The sequence below is a fragment of the Catharus ustulatus genome, chromosome 1 (assembly GCF_009819885.2).
Source record: "Catharus ustulatus isolate bCatUst1 chromosome 1, bCatUst1.pri.v2, whole genome shotgun sequence".
Taxonomy (NCBI): domain Eukaryota; kingdom Metazoa; phylum Chordata; class Aves; order Passeriformes; family Turdidae; genus Catharus; species Catharus ustulatus.
In genome coordinates, this window is record NC_046221.1 from 21,677,228 (window position 1) to 21,699,341 (window position 22,114).

Here is a 22,114-nt window from a genome sequence, read left to right on the forward strand (position 1 = left end):
AGACAAATAAATTTGTATCATCTTATTCATCATCACAGGATTCTTTAAAGGAAGCTTTGGTTGATGATATTTTTAAATTTGTGATGAGCTCTAATAATATCCAACTTAAATACCAGTGTCCTACAAGACTGAAGAGTGGCAATAGGAATCCCATTTTGTAATGTGTCCAGTGGGCCTTGCGTATTGAGTGATATGATAATCTCTAGTTCTGATATAAAACTTTTTTTTTACATATATTTTTCCAGTTCTAACAAGATAAATTCCACCAGCAACTTAGTGAACCTCCATATCAACATCAGTGCTGTGGCTCAAGTACAGATCAGAGGGTAAGTATTTAACCATCTCAACTCATTACGATAACTACTTTTTTACAGAATCTTGATAATGATAATCCCATGTGGTGAATCTTTTGGCATACTGTAAACCAAAATGCCTTATCCACCCAGGACACATGGGTCTCCCCCCTGCAAGCTACAGACTTATTGAGTGTCTGTGCAAAGACAGCAACCTAAAGAATCTCACATTGTTGTAACACCAGTCAGAGCCAACATTTTACTTGGGCATTCAACTTGTGCATGGTTGTTACTAATATGCCTACTCATATGTATAGGTCTTCTTGTGCAACCACTTGAACATTTAATGCTGAATATCAAACAGAATCTACTGCTTTTATGGCTGGAAATGTGAAACACATTTGTGAAAATGGAACTGTGAAACAAGGCATGTGCTAATAGAGAGCAGAGTGAGGCCTCTGGAGAAAGGATGAGTAAGAAATGAGTTATGATAAACTGTTCAGTGACACAAAGTATACCAAAATGAAACAAGCAGAGATGATAATTTCTATCTTTGCACATATAGCTTAGTTTTGGAAATTCTAAAATGCAATTAGATGATAATTGCCAGCAGAACGTGAGCCAGCACTGTGCCCATATGTCCAAGAAGGCCAATGGCATCCTGGCTTGTACCAGACATGGTGTGGCCAGCAGGCATTGATCAACCAGCCCTCTGTACTTGGCACTGGTGAGGCCATACCTCGAATACTGGGATCTTTTTTGCACCTCTCACTACAAAAAGGACATGGAGGTACTGGAGCAAGTCCAGCAAAGAGCTACAAAGCTGGTGAAGAGCCTGGAGCAGCTGAGGGAGCTGGGGGTGTTCAGCCTGGAGAAAAGGAGGCTCAGGAAGAGCCTCTTATTGCTCTCTAAAATTAACTGAAAGGAGTTGTAGTGTGGTAGGAATCAGTCTCCTCTCCCAAGTAACAAGTGACAGGACAAGATGCAATGGTCTCTAGTGGCAGACTCCTATTCTGGCATCCTGGAGGAAGTCAGGATGATGTCTTTTAAAAGCAAATAATTACCCCAATACTTTTTGTCTGAGATATTAGATTTCCTACATCTCCTGTTATGAAACTACAGCTCAAGAAAACCCTCTTAACCATTATCAGCTCTGAAAGGATTGAACAGGAGCTACAAAGGCCCAGATTCACTTCCACAGTCAGGCCGTGAGGCTTGGCTGATGCAACATGAGTAGATGCCTCATGTGATGCACCTCAAGGGGCTGCCTTAGATGAAAACAAATAAAAATGCATTTATTTATGGGTTTTTTCAATTTATAAAAATGTTTTCTTGTCATTTCTGAGACAATATGTCTACCTAGTGCTAGCAATAAGTGAAATAATTTTACAGATCACAGAGAACATTTTTTCTGCTCTAATATTCAATCTATCTGCTCTAATCTGGTCTAATATTCAGTTTAAATCAGAGAGATTTTTGAAGGATTTTTCATCATATTTTGTAAATGTATTACATGTTAAGGAGACCCTAAAAGTAGTCAGGTGGAAAAAAAAGGCTGGCACTCAAAGACAGTGTGGATATATGTTAATTATTTTATTTGTGAAAAGGAACACCTGAAAGACAACGTGTTTAATAAGAACAGAAGTGAGAATGTGTTTTCTAATGAGTGGGGATGGGGATGATCTAATGAAATGAATGGGACAGAAAGAGAGGTGAAAAATATGAAGGGTATAATACAGAACTAGAGACTGAGGAAAAAAGAATCAAAGGTGTTACTTAATGGGCTACAGATGTGTGAGAAAGTGTTGGGAGCCAGTGACTGCTAGGTGTTGCCATGGGTGAACACCCGGGCTAAGGACTGTCTGGAACAGTTATGGCTACATACACAGGACTTCCCAGTAAGGGTTGCTTCCAGTGCTGTGGATTCTAATGTTTTTAGTGAAGTCTCTCTTGACTTTAATAAAAAAGTCTTACAAACTTTTTATTCTTTGCAGACTCTTTGGAGGCTTTGCCTTCAAGCATGCTTTTTCTGTGCCATAGTGTGTTCTTTTTAATGAAATGTTCTTTAACAGGTAAATAGATAGACCAAAAAAGGACCAAAAAATCCTCAGTTCTTATGAACTGGGTGAAAAATGGAAAAAGTTCCTTGAATTGCTGCCTGCAGTTCTAAGAAAGAGGTTATTAAATACAGAGAAATTACTTAATTGAATGACTTCCACTTTCTTTCCCCTTAAGTATTTTAGTTTTCTTATTAGCTATAGCATTCCCAACTGCTTTGTTGACAGATTTTACTAATTACTCAGAGATGGTAAAACATGCAGTTCCAAGGGACTTGCTCACTATTTCCTCGATAAAAATAAAAGAGAGACTGTGTCCACATTTGGACTGGAAAATATCTTTCATTAGTTTCTTCACTTCTCTACTGAGAGTTGCAAGAGTGGAACTGGATGCATTGTACATTTTTCTGAGGAAAAGTAAGTAGTTATGAAATTGTGCATATGCAGATAAACTTGCACAGTGAAGCCATGCAAATACTTCTTCTGTGAGAATAAAAGATATCTTCTTCAATATCCTCTTTAAAAGAAAATTAACATAACTCCTTAGATAGTTCAATAAGCAGTTGCTTCAATAACTAAGATTTGATTATTCTGCTTACCTTTTTTTGTCTATAAAAATGTAGGAGTTTTAGTATTCTCATTGTTATCTCCCACTGCTGAAAAAGCACTAGAGAAATGAGGGATTCAGGAAGGAAGTAATTTGGATTGAGAAGATTTGGATCTGGCAGAATTTTTATTTTATATCCCCATATAAGCCTTTTCTGTGGGCCATACTTTGTTTATTTTATTTTTCAGTACTCTTGTTTCATGATAATTGTCACCTAAAAATCTAGGAAAAATCCTTGTCTAATAAATCATTCAAATGGCAAAAATATTCTCAATTAAATGCAAAATAAAATAGTGAAAGGAGTGGATTTGTTTTTATTTGATCTAATTTTTCCACTTTCATATCAATAGCAGAAGTCCTCAAAATAACTGTAAATTCTGTTAAAATAAATTTTCTTTTATATGCTACAATAATTTTAATTTAATGTCTAAATTTATATTTTGCATTTTATAATTCTGTAGATAAGAATACTTCCCTGGCAGTGCAATAGAAAACACTGAGTTTTGAAACCTCATGTCTTCTTCTTTTTATTTCTGTACAGTTTCTGATTTGCAGTTTTTTCTCTGGTAGTTTAAAGGTCTATGTGTCTTGGCTTTTGTAAGTTCCTATTCTCTATTAGCAATCAATAATTAAAATTCATATTGGAAACAAGATGATTTATAAAACTTAGGCTAAGTACCTAATCAGAAATAACTTTTAAAATTAATATGTTGAGTTTCTTTTATTATTAGGGTTGGCTTGTGAATTTGTCCTCTGTCAGAACAAACTGCTGGCATTTTAAATTCTGAGTATTAAGAGTTAGCAGGATACATCAGAATACACCAAATTTCACAAAGAATTTTACTTCAGCTAGGTGGTATTAAGCTGTTCTTCTCTGGGATTTCTTGCTGATTTAAGAAGCTGTATACTGTAGAAAATCTTCTCTTAGATATTTTATTCATTCTCTATGACATAAGAGCTGTAATCAAAACCAGTTTGTTTCTTTCAATAGTATTTTTCAGCATTTGCAACAAAACCATCCAGTCATTTCTTCAAAGGGAAATCTGCAGCAAGGCCACTGCAAAGTGGTGAACATCAGTGCCTAGAAGTCCATCATGTTATTCAAATTTTACACTCTTAAAAAAATTAATTATTGTTTTTTTAACAGTTTTCTGCTAGCAAAACTGCAGCTTTGGCAGAACCACCACTGAAATTTTATGGATTTTCTTTCAGCTCCATAAACCAGCAAAACTGAGTGAGAGTTGACCCTGGCAAAGAAAGGGTAATACCATTTTAGCACCAGGGGCTACATGCAGGACATGTAGGTGACAGATACCTGTGCCAGAACTGACCTATCATGCTAAAAGAAATTCTTGGCGTCTGATTTCACAACTTCTAAACACCTGAGGGGGGTTTAGTTGGCATCTGAATGGGACCAGAAAAATGAAATTCCAATTTTTATGGGAAAAAAAATATTTGGGATTCAAATAAAAATTTGAACAGAAGATTACTTTCTTAAGGTCAGATACAGAAGAAAAGAAAAAATAAAAAGGTAGATGGAAAGATGTCAAATATTAAATCACAGTTTTCTTGTTTATGTTTTATTTATGTGTTGCAAGTTGCAACAATATTTCAGGGAATGCTTTAAATGCCACTTTGTTCACAAAGCAGTTGGAAAGCCTGGAGCACTCTTTCAGACTCTAGTCCTGAATTCTGTTTCCTAGTACACCAATTTCCATTATGACTCTATGGAAATCACAGTATCTCCATTTCCCATCTGTAAAACAAGATAGACTTCTTTGCAAGTTTTTTTAAAGGAACAGTTAAAGAAATATCTAAAAATGTATTCTAGGAAAGAAAGATGCATTAAACAACCTACAGGCTTTAAATGGAAATAGAAAAATACATTTATTTACTCTACTTTCGTGGATAATGTATTCAGGTATCTCATCGGTGAGAATGATATAAATACCCAACAGTTTGGATTCCTCTCTCCAAACAGAGCTACACCCTTGTCTGGAAAGGACAATCCATCACAGGAAGTATGACACTAAATGTGCACCCTCAGTTGTTTGCAAGGATTGGGTAGTATTTTATGGAGGCATTGTAGCATTCACTTCATTAATGTGCCCAAATAACCAGTCATTGAGGGCTCAGTTTTTATAGTGGACATCATTTTTTTCTAAAGCTAATGCAATCAGTCACTGGTAACAGTTACTGTTTTAACCTGTTTTGTATATTACAGAGTGTCTCACCCCCCAACAATTATTTTGCCACTTCACAACTGGGAACCCAAAGATGAACCTACAAAAGAAGAAGAAGTTGGTCCTTTAGTAGAACACATCTATGAGGTAAAAATTATGTATGTTTCCACAGGACCTCATGCTACCCTCACTGAATTCCTGATGAACTTGGTTTATTGTCTTTATCTGTAGCTAGATAAAGCCACAAATGTAAATACGCTGACTTTAGCACATGACCCAAATTTAATCTGGGAATTCACAACCCCAATATCTGTTCATGTGAGTGAAGGAGATATTAGTTTATGCTAGGAGACTGTCTTAGATATTTAAGGGATTTATAAACATTTTGGGTGTTTGACAAGAATTAAAAACAGTCCTCAAAAGTTCCTTATAATCAATGTCAAATATCTGCTCGTTAGAAACTGTGCATGCTGTGCACTGGAATAAGGGGTTTTTATGAAAAAAGTAATGTAGACATACATGTAACTTTTTATCTCAGAAAATGTTCTGTTGAAAGTAACTCTTAATGTTTGAACTACACATATTTTTACCTTGTATTTTTGTTGTTTTTTTCCTATGGGTGATTCATCAATTAAAAGAGTTCTGTTTAGTGAAAGGGCTTTGAGTAAACTACATGGAATATAAACCATCCTCTAGAATCTGATGGATGGCCTTTATTCTAGAGGGTAAAACAGAGGGCTTCATATATGGGTATAATTCACAAACTAGCACTCAAGAAAATATAAGCAACTGAGCTTAATCAGCAGTATAAGATTACAATTTGCATGACATACTAAAGAGTAGTGAATACAACTGTAAAGTACAAATTATTATTTGTGAATTCCTCATCTTAACACATTTCTCTAAACTGAAAAATACTTTAAAAATCATCTTCTCTCAAGTATTTGGGGTGTTATGAAACTGTATTTGTGACTTCAAATATATTAAAATAATTACAGTGATTAGTTACAGTTACTAAGGAAACCACTTACATGGTTTATATCAGCAAAGCATCAGAAAGGCCAAGCAGTCTCCCAGAAGATGTAAGGTTGAAAGAACTTTTTATTTAGTTGCAATTAAAGATCATTAGTCACAAAAAAAATTCTGCCAATTTAAAGAAAGGAGGCTCTCACGTCTCTAGAAACTTTGTGTAAAGGTCCATGCTGTTCAGCTTTTTTAACTCTTCATGCCCAGTGACAACACATGTCCAGATTCCTGTTGTCATCACTTATTTTCAAACTGCAAACTGATACAAGGAAACTATTTTAATAGCCTAGATTTCTAAACTTCTATTATTTCTATCTTTGCTCATTTCCCCAGAAAATAGAATGTCCTTGCATATTAATTTAGGAAAACTAGTTCCTTCACTTCTTTTGAGGAATGTAGATTGAGAGTGTTGAAAATATAGTTCTTATCCAAAGAAACTAGTTTAAGTTCTAGATCTACCTTTTATTCTTTTGCTCTGAAATGTGATTCTTCTGTCTTCTGAAGTTTTGGCTACTATTTTCAAGTATGATCTGTTAAGGTTCATTGTTCATATTTCTGTGGGGTTTATTTGCTAGTGTGTTTTGGGTTGTGATTTTTAATGCTTTTTTAGATCATTTCAACTCTTCATATGTAGGAGGAAATGGGAAAAGGGATGGATTTCTCGAATACAGAATCAGACAGAAAAGACTGCTGTCCGGATTTGCCATTGGCTTTGTGACTAACATGGAGAGGTTCTTCTCTCCTACCTGCCACAGATTCTCCATCAATAAAGTGATGTTAATAATCTATACATCTTTCCATAAATACTTCAAGACTGTGTCCACTAAGAATTTGAAAATATTTGAGTGGTTGTTGCAGTGGGGTTTTTTTTGTTTACTTACTGACTTGGAAAGTACTGATCATATTTCTTTCTCAGCTGCACAATATAGGACCAAGTGCCATCAACAATACAGTTCTCCATGTTGGTTGGCCTGTGTCCAAAAGAGAAGAATTTCTTCTTTATATCCTTCACATTCAGACACATGGACCATTGCACTGTCAAACAAGCTCTCCTATTAATACAATGCAAATAAAGGTAAGTATTTTATTTCCATCCCTTTCTGCATTTTGATTGGGGTTTTTTGCCTGTACTTCACAATGAATGGAACTTTCTTGGGAATTTTTAACAGTCCAAGATCATTTTCCTGGGTAAGAGGCAAGGTATAGATAGCCTTTAACATTTCTAATGTGTGTGTTGGTGTTGCTCAGTATGTATTTGGTTTTTGTACTCTATATGAGGAGAAGGGTGTGCTCGATCCCGCTGTCAATGCTACCAACAGGGATTTTAAAAAGGTCCCTGTCCCAGTACCAGCCACTGAGGAGCACCACGTGTTGCTGGTCTCTAACTGGACATTAAGCCATTGACCACAATTCCTTGAGTGTCATCACACAACCCATTAATTATGCCCTGAATGCTCTGTCAGATCTGTGTCTTTCCAGCACAGAGACCAGGATGTCATCTGGGACTGTGGCAGATGCTTTCTCTAGGTGCAAGTAGATGATGTTGCTTGCTCTTCTCTTATCTGCCAACACTGTGATCCCACCACAGAAGGCCACTAAATCTGTCAGGCAAAATTGGCCTTTAGTGAAGCCATATTGGCTGTCACCAGTCGCCTCATTTTCGATGTGCCTTAGCATAGTTTCCAGAAAGATCTGCCCCATGACTGGGCTGGGCACAGAAGTGAGACTGACTGGCCTGCAGTTCTGCAGGTTTTCCTTTTTCACCCTTTTTAGAAATGGGGGTTTGGTTTCCCCTTCTCCAGTCACTGAGAACTTCACCAGACTGCCACAAGTTTTCAGATATGTATAGTGGCTTAGCCAGTTCTATCAGCCAGTTCCCTGAGGTCCCATGGATGCATCTCATCAAGGCTCATGGACATGTGCACCTCCAGATCCTTTAGATATTCTCAAATCTGACCTCCTACAGCAGGCAGTTCTTCATTCTCCCTTCCATGATTTGGGCAGTGTGCCTGGAGCATTTGCCAGTGAAGACTGAGGCAAAAAAGCCATTGAGTACCTCAGCCTTCTCAACATCCTGGGTAACCAGGTCTCCAGTTTCCTTCAGGCGAGAATGTATACTTTTCTTCATCATCCTTTGAGTATCCATAGAAACTTTTCATATCGTTTTTAACATCCCTGGCTGTATTTAATTCTCTTAGGGCTTGAGCTTTCCTAACCCGATCCCTGGCTGTTTGGACAATTTCCTGTTTTGAAATCTATGTTTGTGATGGCAGATCCCCTCAAAAGAGCTTGGTTTGGCTCAAAGTCAGAAGATTAAGCAAAACACAGCTCTACATATTATCCCATCAAAAACAAGGTATCCAATTTATTAAGCATGACTGATTCCAGACATTTCTGGAGTAAACAACAACACTTCTCAAGTTTAAGCAGTAGCCTGTTAAGCATCTTTCAGGGAGAGCTGCATTCCAAGTGCTAAAAATGCTCTGCATCTTTTGCATACCAGAAGGAGTTTGAGTTCAATATATTCAATGAAAGGGAAGACAACTTTCTAGTGATGAGGAGTGTTCACAACCTAAGGAGCTACAAGTCAAGTCTTCAGCTTAAACAGACAGAACTACAATACATACTTTAAAAGAATAAGGAAAAATTGATGTCTACCAAATACAGTATAGCTAGAGTTTTGTGTTTCACCCAGGAAACCAAAGAGGCATTGGAATTCTACTCTTTTTTTAGTTTCTTTAGGGAAAGAAAAAGCAAATGAGTGACAGGGAACAGAAGATTGAAAATGTCTGTTCATTTTATACCCAAAGCACAGTAAGATTTGAGAGAGGGAATGTTTTTCTGCATATCTTTTCCACCTGATTTTCACCTCTTTCACAAAAGTGGTGAGGAGGAAGAAGCTAAGGTGCTGCATTTGTACTTGCAAGCCTAACTTCTCAAACTCACTAAGATCAGGTTGCAAGTATGTGAAAAGGAGTCCAGTGTCCTCCCACCCTACCCACTGTGTTCTGTTTAAGGCTGCATTAAGAAGCTGGGTAGAATACTGCCACAGTTCTTACTGCCATTTTCAAGCAATTTGTATTTTTTATTTAATTTTTTTTTGTTTGCTCTTCCTTCTTCTGTTTGATAATGATTGCATCTGTTACATAAAAGGGACTGAATTCTTGTAAAGCTTGTAAGAAACTTTCCCGTAATAGTGGTCCATCTGTTGTGGCAGAATATGGCTTTAGATGCACAGTCATTATGGCAAGAAATTAAATATCCTTTCCTTATTTTAGTTTTTCAAAGCATTGAACAGCCTGAATACATAAATCAGGTTTCAAGTATGTAATGCTTATCTATTGCCTCAGATGGCAAGAGGATGCAGAGACAGGCTTCTTCAAGTTTATATAAACAACAAGATGCTTAGCTCAAATTTCCAAATAAGGCTAAGGACATTAAATGCCTGACTTCTCTTGGATATCCGAACCTACCTCTCTTAGGGCACTGCAGCATTTCCCCTTTGAAATTACTCAGATTGTTCTGTTTCAATCAAAGCAGTGTATTCCTCCCCACTGCTGGATTTCTTGTCTTGTAAAAACATTTTCTTTGGGCTTTATTGTCTAGTCCACAAAGATAAGTCACACATATGCACACATGGGAAGACTTGTTTAGGGACTTTTCTGTAGCTTATCTTTCTATGAAGGCAGTGAGGAATGTGAAAGGATGATAAAATTATGAATCTTGAAAAAGATGTAAAAAGGAGCAAAAGTACTCATCAAAGATACAGAAGGAATTCAATGCAGAAGGACTCAGAACGCAATACACTAGGACACTTCAATCTAGAAAAGAGGTGATTATGCACAAATATGATCCTCAAAATGAGTAGTGGCAGGAAGAGTGTGGGTGTGGATTGACTGTTCTCTGCCTCTTCCTGCACAGGAACTGGAACATCTAATGAAGCCTGGAGACCCAGACTCAAAACAAGCAAAAGGAAATGATGGTTCATGGTGGCAGGTCTCAGGTGTCTGGAACTTGCGGCCAAAGGGAAAGAGTCAGGGTTTAAAGTTTGCATGATTCTAAGAGGAAAGTAAACAAATTCCCAAAAGAGAAGTCCAGTGAAGATTAGTAAATGAACAAAAACTTCATCTAGATAAGGAAGTCCCTGATCTGAAAACATTCAGAAGCTGAAAGTTATTAGAAGAGAATTGTGTATGCATGCTCCATTTTTACTTCCTTCTTACTGTTCCTAAAGTGAGCTGTGAAAAAAAGAGGGCTCAGTTAGAGTGCCTTCTAGCTTGAGACATTATTCCTGATGACTTGTTTTTTTTCTCCCAGACTGATGGCAAAAAGCATCTTTATGAAACCTGTACCTATAAATACCACTCTCACAGAATATACAGACACACATGGCACATTCTCAATGCCTGAGCTCTGCAGTATCATGAGTGAGACATCTGTCAGGGAAGCAGTGAAATAACAGTAAAAATCCACCACATGTATAAAGGCACATCCACCAAAATGAGTGGCAAGAGCTAACCCCTTCCAGAGGCACTGTCTCCTCATACTGCAAAACTGTTACTGCTTTGTTTAGGGCTTGGTCTTGGGACAAAGTAATACCATCCAATGTATTGCTCTTGAATGGTCACCAACCCATCTTGTATTATTATGTGTCTAATCTAATAATATTATGTATTATATATTCATTATATATTATCTATTGAATATAATGTATATACTATTAAAATATGTATATTATATTATATTATATTATATTATATTATATTATATTATATTATATTATATTATATTATATTATATTATATTATATTATATTATATTATATTATATTATATTGTAACATAGAATAATGTGTATAATCTTTGTGTGAAAAAGTCCTCTTCCAGAGCATTTCTGATGGAGTTACACAATGCAGCAAAGGCTATTGCCTGACTAGAAAACAAAAAAAGGGGCTTTGAAATAAGAAGTGAGGAACTGGAGAGGTCTGGAAACCTGCTCAAAGTAATAATGCTCAGGAGAAGAAAGCAGTACAGTTTTCCATGGTGGGGAAACCGATACAGTCCACTGTAGTTAAAGGAAGGGAGTGATCCTCTAAGATAAAATATAGTGTGCTAAATATGTGGCATGTAAAATCGCTACAGAGACAGATTGTATAGTTGAGCATTTCCATGTGACCAGCTAAAGAAGGATAAAATAGTATCTTTAACCTGGACATCTAGGCCACTGGACAAATTCTGCTTTTAAATGGTTGCAGGAGACACATGTGTTTTCTCTAAACCTCAGAGAGCTGGTTTTGAACCTTTGCTGTAACAATTCACTACTAAGATGCTAACACTCTATGAAAAAAGAAAACTGTAAATATGAAAATCCTCTGGTATTCAAATGGATCTACAAATATATTCATTATGATCATATATTGAGGGCTTCTTTGCAGGCATACAACTATATTGTGGGGGGTTTTTAAATTTTTCTTAATTAAAGAAGTCTATATCCTGGTGAAAGAATTCTGAAAGGAGAGTTTGCACATGTTGCCACATTGAGAGGGAGAGATTTACTAGCTACTTTAGTGTTCCCTTATTGCAAATAGACAATGCTAACCTCATGAAGCAACAGAAAAAAAAGAAAAAAGAGGATTCTTATTTTTATGGGTTTTCAGCTGTTAATGGATTATAGTATCCTTCACTTTGTAGGATGCTTTTGATTGAGATCTCAGACAATGTCAAATATTTATTTTCTGTTTATAGCATTATAATTTTAATCAGATAAATGACACAAATTTTACAAAGTACTACACAGCATTAGTGTATGGAAGGCTCTGTGTGTTTATAGGTATTGTCTTCCCTTTAGTGCTACAACATTTATTACAATTGCAAACATTTTCTTTAGGAATTTGTTTAAGATATTTTGCGTTCAGAGGTTAAAGGAACTGATAAGAAGGATCTCATGTAGTGCTTTATAGTCTGCGGTCTTTAAGGAATACCTTTGGCTATGTTTAGTTGAGTTCCCATTGAGACCTTATTGTAAACTTCCATGTGTATTTTATTGTGATTTTACATAATTGGATTGTCATGAATTAAGATTTTTCTTTCCTTCTGTAGTAGTTGGCTCTAGGAGTTATTTGAGGCTTCATAAAAGAAGCCATAAATGCCCTATATAGAAATTCAAGACAAACTGCCAACAAAAGGTAGTTTTCAACTGGAGAATAAAAATCTGTAAATATAAAGCTGAAGAGAATGCATTTTAATGTGAGTTTAAAAACTAAGAAGCTGTTGCATTATACAAAGTTGAGCTGTCACCAAAACAAATCTGTAACGCATTTGATATACAATCAAAAATTGTGTTGTTTGAAGTCAGACTTCCTTCTGTTTCTACTGGTAAAATCATTATATTTCAGTAGGCAGATTATGATCTGAACTAATGACTAAACTACTGTTCAACAACTCTGAATTTATCCTGTTTTGTATATATCAGAATTTGCTGCCAAGAGTCTAACAAAATTAAGTAAAGCAACAAAATTGGCACCAGTAAAAAGTGCTGGAAAATCTACTGTAATTCCTATAACTGGGCAATATTTTGCTGTGCTATTACTCATCATGATCCTAGTCGAAGACAAAGTATTCTCATGATAGTGCTGTTCAATTGTAAAACCAGTGTTAATCCAAAATTCAAGACCTCTGAGACAGGAACAAATCTGTTAGAATCGTTCTATGTGTATGTCATTACCATTCTCATTTCTTTTTTTGCAGTTTGCTGTTCCACAAGACACTCCTGAACTTGCTGCTTTTTTATACAATTCCACAATTTCTCATTACATCAGGAGAAGGGATGTTGCAGTGGCAGAACCTCACAGGAAAAACTCTGCAAAAATATTGGTGAGCTATCTAAGAGCTATATACTGGGTCAGTGCAGGGAAACGTGAGACTCTACAGTACCACAGGCAAGGCAAATGGGACAGGTCACTGTATTTTTAATAATCCAGACAATGCTGGAGCAATAGCAATGCTGTCTCTCCTAGGAAAATATTTCTGATTAGACAGATTATACCTGAGTATTAGGACTTGGCTGTATTTTCAGAAATTTTTTTCCACTCCTGAATTCAAAGCGCCACCCTTAGCATACTTCAGCACTGTAGGTGTCAGCTGCCCTTGCCTAAAGGCAATGTGCAAACTCAGTGACCTTGAGATCAGTCAAGGGATTCACGGTCAGTGTATTCTGTCTATTTTTATGAGCCTTGGGCAGAGTTTCTTTCATGCTATCCAGTGTCTTATTAAACTGTTTACTGCAAACTCATGCTTGAATTCCTTGACCTCACTAGAATTTGGAAGCAAAGAACCTCACAAACTTAAGTCTTCTGGAATAATAGAATAATTATTGTTTCTGAAAGTTAATTTGGCAATTTTTATAACAGGAAGAAGATAGAATCTGAAAGTAATGAAAACGGTAACATTATTAAGAACAAAATCAACATTAACCCATTTTAAACAATAATCACTGTTGATTCCTCTGCCATTCTTTCTTCAACCAAATACCCTAGGAAGAATCTGATTCCACTGTGTCTGAAGGAAAAATGCCAGGACTTTCAGAGACATGCCAGTCAATATCACAGAACATTTAATCCATTCCTTAGTGATATCTTAATTTTTAGCCATCTTTCTGAGTGACTGCAGCAACTGGAAGGGGTTAACAAAGTTCTGAAGTATGCACTGTGTTTGCAACTTAAAATATGAAGCAGAGAATTTTCATCTGCTTGATGTAGATGGATCAAACATATTTAGTGGGGTACTCAGTAATAGGAAATTGGCACTTTGATGAGAAGTCTTCTAGTAAAATATGCTTTTGATCAGCACAAATTAGGATAGGATTGGGAGCAGTGCATACCACTGGATATATAGCAAGATTTTTCCAGTGTAAGTAAAGAAAAGCAGTGTCATTAGTTCAGTTAGAAAATGTCCCAGTTCTGGGTTCCTTCAGCATTAGTTTCTCTGATGCATGATTTTTTTTTTTTTATTTGACATATTGGAAGTATACATGGAAAATGAATGATTGGCCAAAGATAATTATTTGTTAAAATTGTAATTTTTAAAAGAAATTTTAAGTTATTTTCATCAAAGCATTTTTGCAGAGAGACAAATTGTTCTGAGAACCTCTTATTCTATTTATACTGTTGATTAAACATTTGGTTTCTTTTCCATTAGTTCCAATGTTACATTGTTCTGAAAATCACTACAGGTTAAATGCATTACTAAGAAAAACAGAAATATGTGTTCAGGTCCTAAAATGTCAGCCAAAAGTAGACTTTTTTGCATACTAATGATTTATTTTGCTAATGTGTGTTTTTGGCTGCTATGATTAATGAAAACAAGTCTTCTCCTTCCTGCAAAATAAATAAATCTATTGGAGGATGTTTAAAGCCAAATAAACAGATACTTTAAAATATTAATTTAGAAAAAAAGTTTATAGTTGCAAGTTCCAGGGTTTAAAATTTCATTTTCAGGCAGATATAGAAAGCAGAAATTAAGCATACAGCTTCTGCTTATCCTCCAGTAAGACAGAGATTTGTGGGGAAAGCTGTCTATAAAGATACAGGATTCCTTAAGGGTGTTTTCAGATCTATTACATGCATCATCATCTAATTTCCTGAAGATTGGGTATTGGTAGTGCATTCTCACTCTCACAAGGGAATGTACTTACTTGCAAAGACTTAGCTTTGCTTTTGAGGTCACAAGGCCTTCTGTCATGGGAGGGATTCTCTGCTTTGTTATAAAAATAGGAATCAATTAAAACCTCAGCCTTCCCCTGAGTCAAATAAAACTTTAGATAAAACCCATTTGTATATACATTTTTTTTTCCACAAACATTTAATCATTTTTTATGAGATTTCCTTTTTATGCCGTAAACAACCACATAATTTCTGTGGTTACCCCATGAGACTCTGTTCATTCCCTTCAATGGCTTCCAGTCAGCTTTTAACCTTTAGTGTGACATTCTTCTGGCAGACTTTAGGAGTGTATAGTTTTGAGTTGCAATACTTGGCTTTTGCCTTCAGCCTTGTGTATGAGCCAGGATCACTGCTCATCAGGAATGTTTCACAGACAATAAGTCTCAAGTAAAGCAACTAATGAATCTCAGCAAATGTTCTGGCTGCTATGATGTAAATTTCAGTGGGAAAACCAGGAGAGTTAGAAAAGGGGAAAAATTAGGAATCTAAATAAACACTTAATGCACAGAGAACAGGGAAAAAAAGTATTGAAATCATAAAATGATTGATTGGTGAGGAAAAAGCACATGCTTCAAAGGATAGGTAACTGCCTGGACATTTTAAGAGTTCTTCAGAAGAGACACTGTTGAAAATTATTACTTTTATTTTCTTTGCTATAGATAGGTGTTTATATTCATTCGTGATTCAAAAAGAATCTGTTCCTTGGTTTAGAGTTATCACAATGACTCATGGGGTATCTCATGTATATTAGATGAAATTACTGATTTCAGACTATTTAGCTCTTTAGGGAAAAGTTGATTTGTTTCTGCTTATTTATAGCATTTGAAAATTAGGTTTTTTCAAAGCATAAATATGACTTCCCTTTATTTTTTGTTCAGAACTGTACAAATGTGAAGTGTGTCTTAATTTCGTGCACTGTGGGACAGCTGGAAAGAGGAAAGAGTGCTGCACTAAAAATCAGATCCCGGCTCTGGGCACAAACATTCCTGGAGGTAATGCACACAAACATCTCTCTCTATACACACATAAAAATATATTTTATTTGACCAGATATTTAAAAATAAAAATTATTAAATTAAATGGGGAAAATGTAAATACTTTTTCTTACCACTTTCTTTGAAGATAACATCTCACTGGTTCCTGTCCAGGTTGTTTGGATGCTGCTTACTTTTCTTTTTTTTGCTATCACTCCTTCTTAAATTTATGTCTTGAGTCCTACTTAAAGATTCCAAGACTATTTTTAAGTACCTTTTCTGGTTTTGTTTTTGCTTTCCTGGACTGGCCCAAATGTTCTGCATTTATAACCTCTTTCCCAATTGAAGGTTTTTCTTGGAGCAAAACAGTGTATCATGTACACGATGTCCAGCTTAAAAATTCATTGTTATTCATTCTCTATTAACCTTGGGAAGAGTAGTATGCATCAAGCTCATATAATACATGACAGGCATGTAGCGGCAATCTGTCTTACTACTAAAAGAAGGGGCAGTGTAGATGATGGAAAAAAATAAAACTTCTCTTTGCAAATTCTTGCATTTTCAACTTCTGCTCTCAGGATTATATTCACATCCATAAAGGGATCTGTTGGAGTGAGTGCACTGGAGGACCACAATGATAAATATAGGTGAAGAAAGGCTGAGAGAGCTGGGGCTGTTCAGCCTGGAGAAGAGAAGCCTGGAGGAAGAGCTTATAGCACCTTCCAGGACCTAAAGGGGTCTTCTGAGAAAGATGTGGGAGCAAATCTTTTAGCAGAGCATGTTGCGATCAGACAAGGGGTAGTGGTTTTCAACTACAAGAAGACCTATTTAGATTAGATGCAAGAAAGGAGTTTTTCACAATGAGGGAAGTGAAATGCTGGAACAGGTTGCCCAGATAGGTACCATCCCTGGAAACATTCAAGGTCAGATTGGACAGGGCTCTGAGCAGCCTGGACTAATTGAATGTCCAGGCTTATGACAGATGGCTTTTAAAGTTCCCTTCTTATCCAAACTATTCTATGATTTTGTAAGGCAGAGGGATTTTACTGTGAGCTGTTACCTCACAGGTGGCTGTGTGTCTATATTTACTATTGTCATACCTTTAACACTGGAAAATGCACTGAGAAATTTATAATTCCATTTGCTGTTTCTCAGAAACAGTAATTTCACGATTATAAGCCGCACCTGATTATAAGCCCCATGTTACAATACAGGGTGTGATAAAAGGTATCTATTCTATCACCACCTGTTGAGGGTGGGGGTGGTGATCCTAAACTCTGTGGGAGATATTCTGCTAATGCGCCATCCATTGAAACCAGACCAGGCATTGTTATTTATCTTTTCACAACCCATCCTTCCTTCAGAGAGTCATTTTCTGCTAATGGCCCATTGAGTCCCACTGTGTGACTGATAAAATGACAGTAATTTCACGACTATAAGGCGCACCCTTTTGACTAAAATTTTCCCCCAAACCCGGAAGTGCGCCTTATAGTCTGGTGCACCTTATCTGATGTGCAAAGTTCAGAAATTTGCCTAACCAGAAGTGAGAGCTGTGAGCCACGGGGGGAGCCAGCAGGGCCATGGCTGCCAGGTGGAGGCGGGGTGGAGCAGCGGCGGGCACGCCCCAGCCCTGTGGAGGTGGGACGGCCCCTCTACAGGCACCCCCCGGCCCCGTGGAGGCAGGATGGCCCCTCCAGAGGCATACCTTGGCGCCGTGGAGGGAGCACGGAGCAGCGGTGGGCATGCCCCCGCCCGGAGAGGTGGCACAGAGGGGCGGTGGGCATGCCCCGGCCCTGCCGGGTACAGGCGGGCCTGGGTGCTGTGGCACCGCTCCCGCCAGGTACAGGCGGGCCCAGGGGCCCATGGCTGCCGGGTTGAGGCGGGGGCTCGGCCAGAAACCGCGCGGGGGGAGCTGGGGATGGAGCCTCGCTGCAAAAAAAAAGTGCACCTTATAGTCCGGTGCACCTTATCTGATCTACAAAGTTGTGAATTTTGCTGACTCCTGGGGGGTGCACCTTATAGTCCGGTGGGCCTTATGGTCATGAAATTACTGTACTTCATCCATTGGAAGTTGTTCCAGCCAGGGAGAAGAACCCAATATTTCTTACCAAAATAAAACAGAGGTTTTGGGACACTAAGGTAGCCCCTTTCTCCACTGGACTCCAGAGGAAAACAGGATTTCTCCACATCACCACTGGACCTTTAGAGGGAAACTGCACCTTCTACAGGAGCACTGCTCCAACTGAGCCACATCTGTCACTGCAGGAGGATGCAGCCACCATTTAATGGGACTGCTACCAACACCCTGCCTGACGGGGTGTCAGGTTGTACTCTGACTCTGTCAGGGTTTGGAGTTTGTTTCTTTGTAGTACTGTATTTCTATTTTAATTTCCCTAGAAAAGAACTGTTATTCCTAATTCCCATATCTTTTCCCGAAAGCGCCTTGATTTCAAAATTATAATAATTTGGAGAGAGGGGGTTTACATTTTCCATTTCAAAGAAAGGCTCCTGCCTTTCTCAGCAGACACCTGTCCTCCAAACTAAAACAGCAACTTTTCGTTCTTTGTCCATATATAAGCTGCACCTGATTACAAGCCACACTTTGGGTTTGGACCAAAATTTTAGTCAAAATGGTGCAGCTTATAATTGTGAAATTACTGTACTTGCATCTCCTATCTTGATCAAACTGATTTATTATTCCCTTCTTTCTCAAGGAATTTAGAATTCTCCAGTCTTTCTATCTGGAATGCAAGATCCTTCCTCTGTTCCTTATAGCTGTGGGAGAAGAATTCTTTATATGCAGGGTACCTCTTACCCTAGCAAGAGAAGAATTGAGGATCTTCAGTTTAAAGCCTTAAATTAAGCTCATACCTTTTAAGTTAATTTCTCCCTTTCCTCAAATATGAAAGTAGACAAAAGAAATCCATCCTCTCTTGCTTTCCTGGATAAATGAGAGCAGATATGATAATACTTCCAGAAAGTTGAATGCCAGCTCAGTAGCTAACCATCTTTGCTCCAAATCCATAATGGATGCAAACTTTTGGGAGGTCATTGGTCTCTCTTGGTGTACAGGACTATGGCAGTGGTTATTTGAAGGGATGACTTGAACGATTTTTCTACCTATCTGTCAGGATGCTGGGTCAAATTCTGTGTTTCTTCTCCAAAAGCTGTTGTAGGACCATTAAGACTGAAGAGCACTTAACTTCTGCCCTCACTATCTGGCCTTCCTTGAAGAAAAGAGATTTCTGTCTCACTCAGTAACAAAGGACATCCTTTCAGATACTAAGTGGACTAATTCCTGATTTGTCAGTGCATTTTCTTTCTATGAACATTCAATTCCAAGAAACTTTCATATTATTTCTTCAGTTCCATTAACAAATAAAATGCTTTTAAGAGGAAGCATATTTAACAAATGTTAGATATGTCTAGATACTCTAGAATGAATGTACTGCCTTTAGGTTTGCTGAGTGAGTCATCTGCTAGTGCAAAAAAAGGCAAGGTCTGGTTCAAATTTAAACCCAAAAGCATGACAGCTTAGATGTCTCTTTGTCCTTTCAAATCTGGGAATTAGGATGGACATCATCTGGTGCAAGCTTTTGCAGAGGAGAGAAAATACCATGTAAATGTAAACATCTCTACAGCTATAGAAAAAACATATCTCTCGGGAAATAGAATGGGAATTTAATTCAATTTTTTTCCAATTCCATTAAGAGACTGCTGGACAAGGTCACACATGTTAGTCTCTGTTAAGGTCAGGTAAGAACTTCACTGCACTGGTTCTCTGTTCCTAACACACAGAGACAGGCAGAGAGGCAGAGATAGTATCTTTGACTGGAACAATGTGTGAGAATTTTGAGCACTGCAGTGGGCAAGCAATAACACAGAGGACGTTCATAATTTTATTCACCAAGCAGAAGATAAAGCTTCCTTAGCTCCTTTACTTACTGGGAACTGAGCCTGATGTACTCCAGATCCAGTCAAGTCTTTCTCCTCATCATTCTGCTGGTGAAATATAATTAACTCCATAACAGCCAAAAGAAGGTCTTGTGAAAAAATCCTGTGTGCAGATCTGTAGATGAAATTTCCAAGCTATTTGCAGCTATTTCAGTGGAAATTATTGGCACATTTAATTCAAGAGCAGTGGAACTCATTTTATGTAATTCTAGTAATTTGAAAGTTAGATGCCAAAGCCGATTGCTAAGTCTGTAGACAGTGACAAGACAAAGGGATGAAACATCTTCTTCAGAGGATGAAACATCTTCTCTGTCTGATCTGGATGGGAAGAAGGATCAAAGCTGGGCCTTGGGACGTGGGTGTGTGCAAACACACCAGGTAATTCCAGTGCTGCAGTCCCTTTAACTCCTCCTTGCTCCTCAATAGAGTCTGCTTGCTTTGCCTGCACCTCCCTTGACTCGGTGAGCTCCATGCAGAATGGAATGTTACACCATCCTGTGGGCAGGGACAAGGGTGAGTCCTCCTGTAGACTCACTGGGTGTAAGGACCTCATGAGAAACACTCCTACCAGAATATCTTCTGCTTACTCCACTGGCCTTAAATACCTTTGCTATCAAACAAGACTTTTTATGGGCTGTGATTTTACCTTTTCCCTGTAAACATTTCTGTGTCCTTTGAATAGTAACTTGCAAGTCTTGTTAAGAATCAGAAAAACTCCACTGAAAGCAAGAGAATTTTTTCCAAAGTAGAAAAAGGTAGTTCCCAGAGAACTGTTGCATCCCCCGTTTATGTCTAATTAACTGCCAGAATTACATGATCCCTATTTCACATGCAAACTTGGAGACAGTAAATAGTGTCCTAGGGTTTGGTTGTCTTCCACTCATCTCAGAACAGTCCCTTTTATCACAGCCCCTTTTAAAATTAACAGTTATACAGCCATCACCATAAAAGACTGTAGAACATACTTAGTTTCCTAAAAAGGGCATAATCTGCTCTTAGTAAGTCTGCAACTGTTGTTAACTATGCTGAAATCTGCAGAATCAAACTGAGAATAAAAATGCAATCAAATTAATCAGGATGAAATGATTGTGAAGCTCGAAGGACTGTTCAAGGGCCAAACTGAACCCCACTGTCATGCTTTTGTAAAGGAACTTAGGATAAAAGTCTCTAGAGAAGCATTGCAACTTCTTTTGCATATTGAGTTAATGTAAAAGTTTTCATATGCCAAAGAAATCAGAATAATGGTGACATACAACATTCCTCAACTGTTCTAATCTAAATGATGATTTGCAGAAGAAATTGTTTGTGCTTATTAAAGCTGAGAACACAGTGTCATGATGTATTTTCTTTTTTTAGATCTGCTAATGCAAACCTGAGAAGGATTTTATTGGAATTGATTGATTTATGCTAGGATGAAATAATTAATGTTTTCCATCAAAGTTATATGGGCCAACATGTGTATTTTGTTGCCACAGAAGACCTGTCATGTATTGAGTGACTCCTTCCTCTTTCACTTAGTTTAACTGACAACAGCTGACCCTTTTGTCTCTTGACAGTTGTAACCTGTCACCTTAAAACCCAAACTCCCATAACAAATAACAGTTAAATGTCGTGCAGTGATTAGACATGTTTGAATAAATAAAGCAGCCCAAATTTCCCAACTAGCCAACAAAGATAGAGACAGACATTGTGCAAAGGCCAAGAAGAATCACATACTTTTTTTGGATTAACGTCAAAGTCTAGCTGTAAATATGAACCCTCTAGTAAAGCTGACTTTTGGATTCAGACTTGCTGATCGGGCAAATAATAGCCTGGTTCATTCAAAACAGAAACAACCTTACATGGTTATGTTACGTTGTGTTCTGATGGAGCTCCATTATGACCCCTTTTGTATTGTATCATATTTCTGAGTCATCTGAGGGATACCCAAGGGGATCTGCTCCAGTAGTCTTTGAATGGATGGCTGCTTTTTAATATAAGACTCATAAGCTGTCTAGTAAAACATCTGTTTTGAAAATGCGTTTCTAAGTGATGAATGTGTATAATCATCTGATTTGTGACAACCTTCAGGCTCCAAGTTCTTTGGAACTTATAACATTGTGGGATATGAAACTCAGCGCATTCTTAGCTACTATTTCATTCTGTACCGAAAATGTCTCATTATGATACAAATCTTCTGGGAGAGCTAGGGGAGGCAGTAATGTGAAAAAATCACAGAGGATGTGTGAGGTTCCCCAAGAAGTTGGAAGTTTATTGTATTTTCTTTTAATTTTACTGAATATAATTATATTGTTTCTCCCT

The 22,114-nt window shown here is 37.5% G+C and overlaps 1 protein-coding gene across 2 annotated transcripts in view; it reads left to right on the top strand.

Moving 5' to 3' along the window:
* Positions 1-22,114, top strand: part of ITGA8 (integrin subunit alpha 8) — a 118,058-nt gene that overhangs the window by 74,874 nt on the left and 21,070 nt on the right. For both annotated transcript variants that reach the window (XM_033072044.1, XM_033072051.1), the window contains exons 23-27: positions 246-326; positions 5,182-5,287; positions 7,083-7,241; positions 12,913-13,038; positions 15,764-15,877. In XM_033072044.1, the coding sequence (XP_032927935.1) occupies positions 246-326; positions 5,182-5,287; positions 7,083-7,241; positions 12,913-13,038; positions 15,764-15,877 (586 nt within the window). The remainder of the gene's footprint in view (positions 1-245; positions 327-5,181; positions 5,288-7,082; positions 7,242-12,912; positions 13,039-15,763; positions 15,878-22,114) is intronic.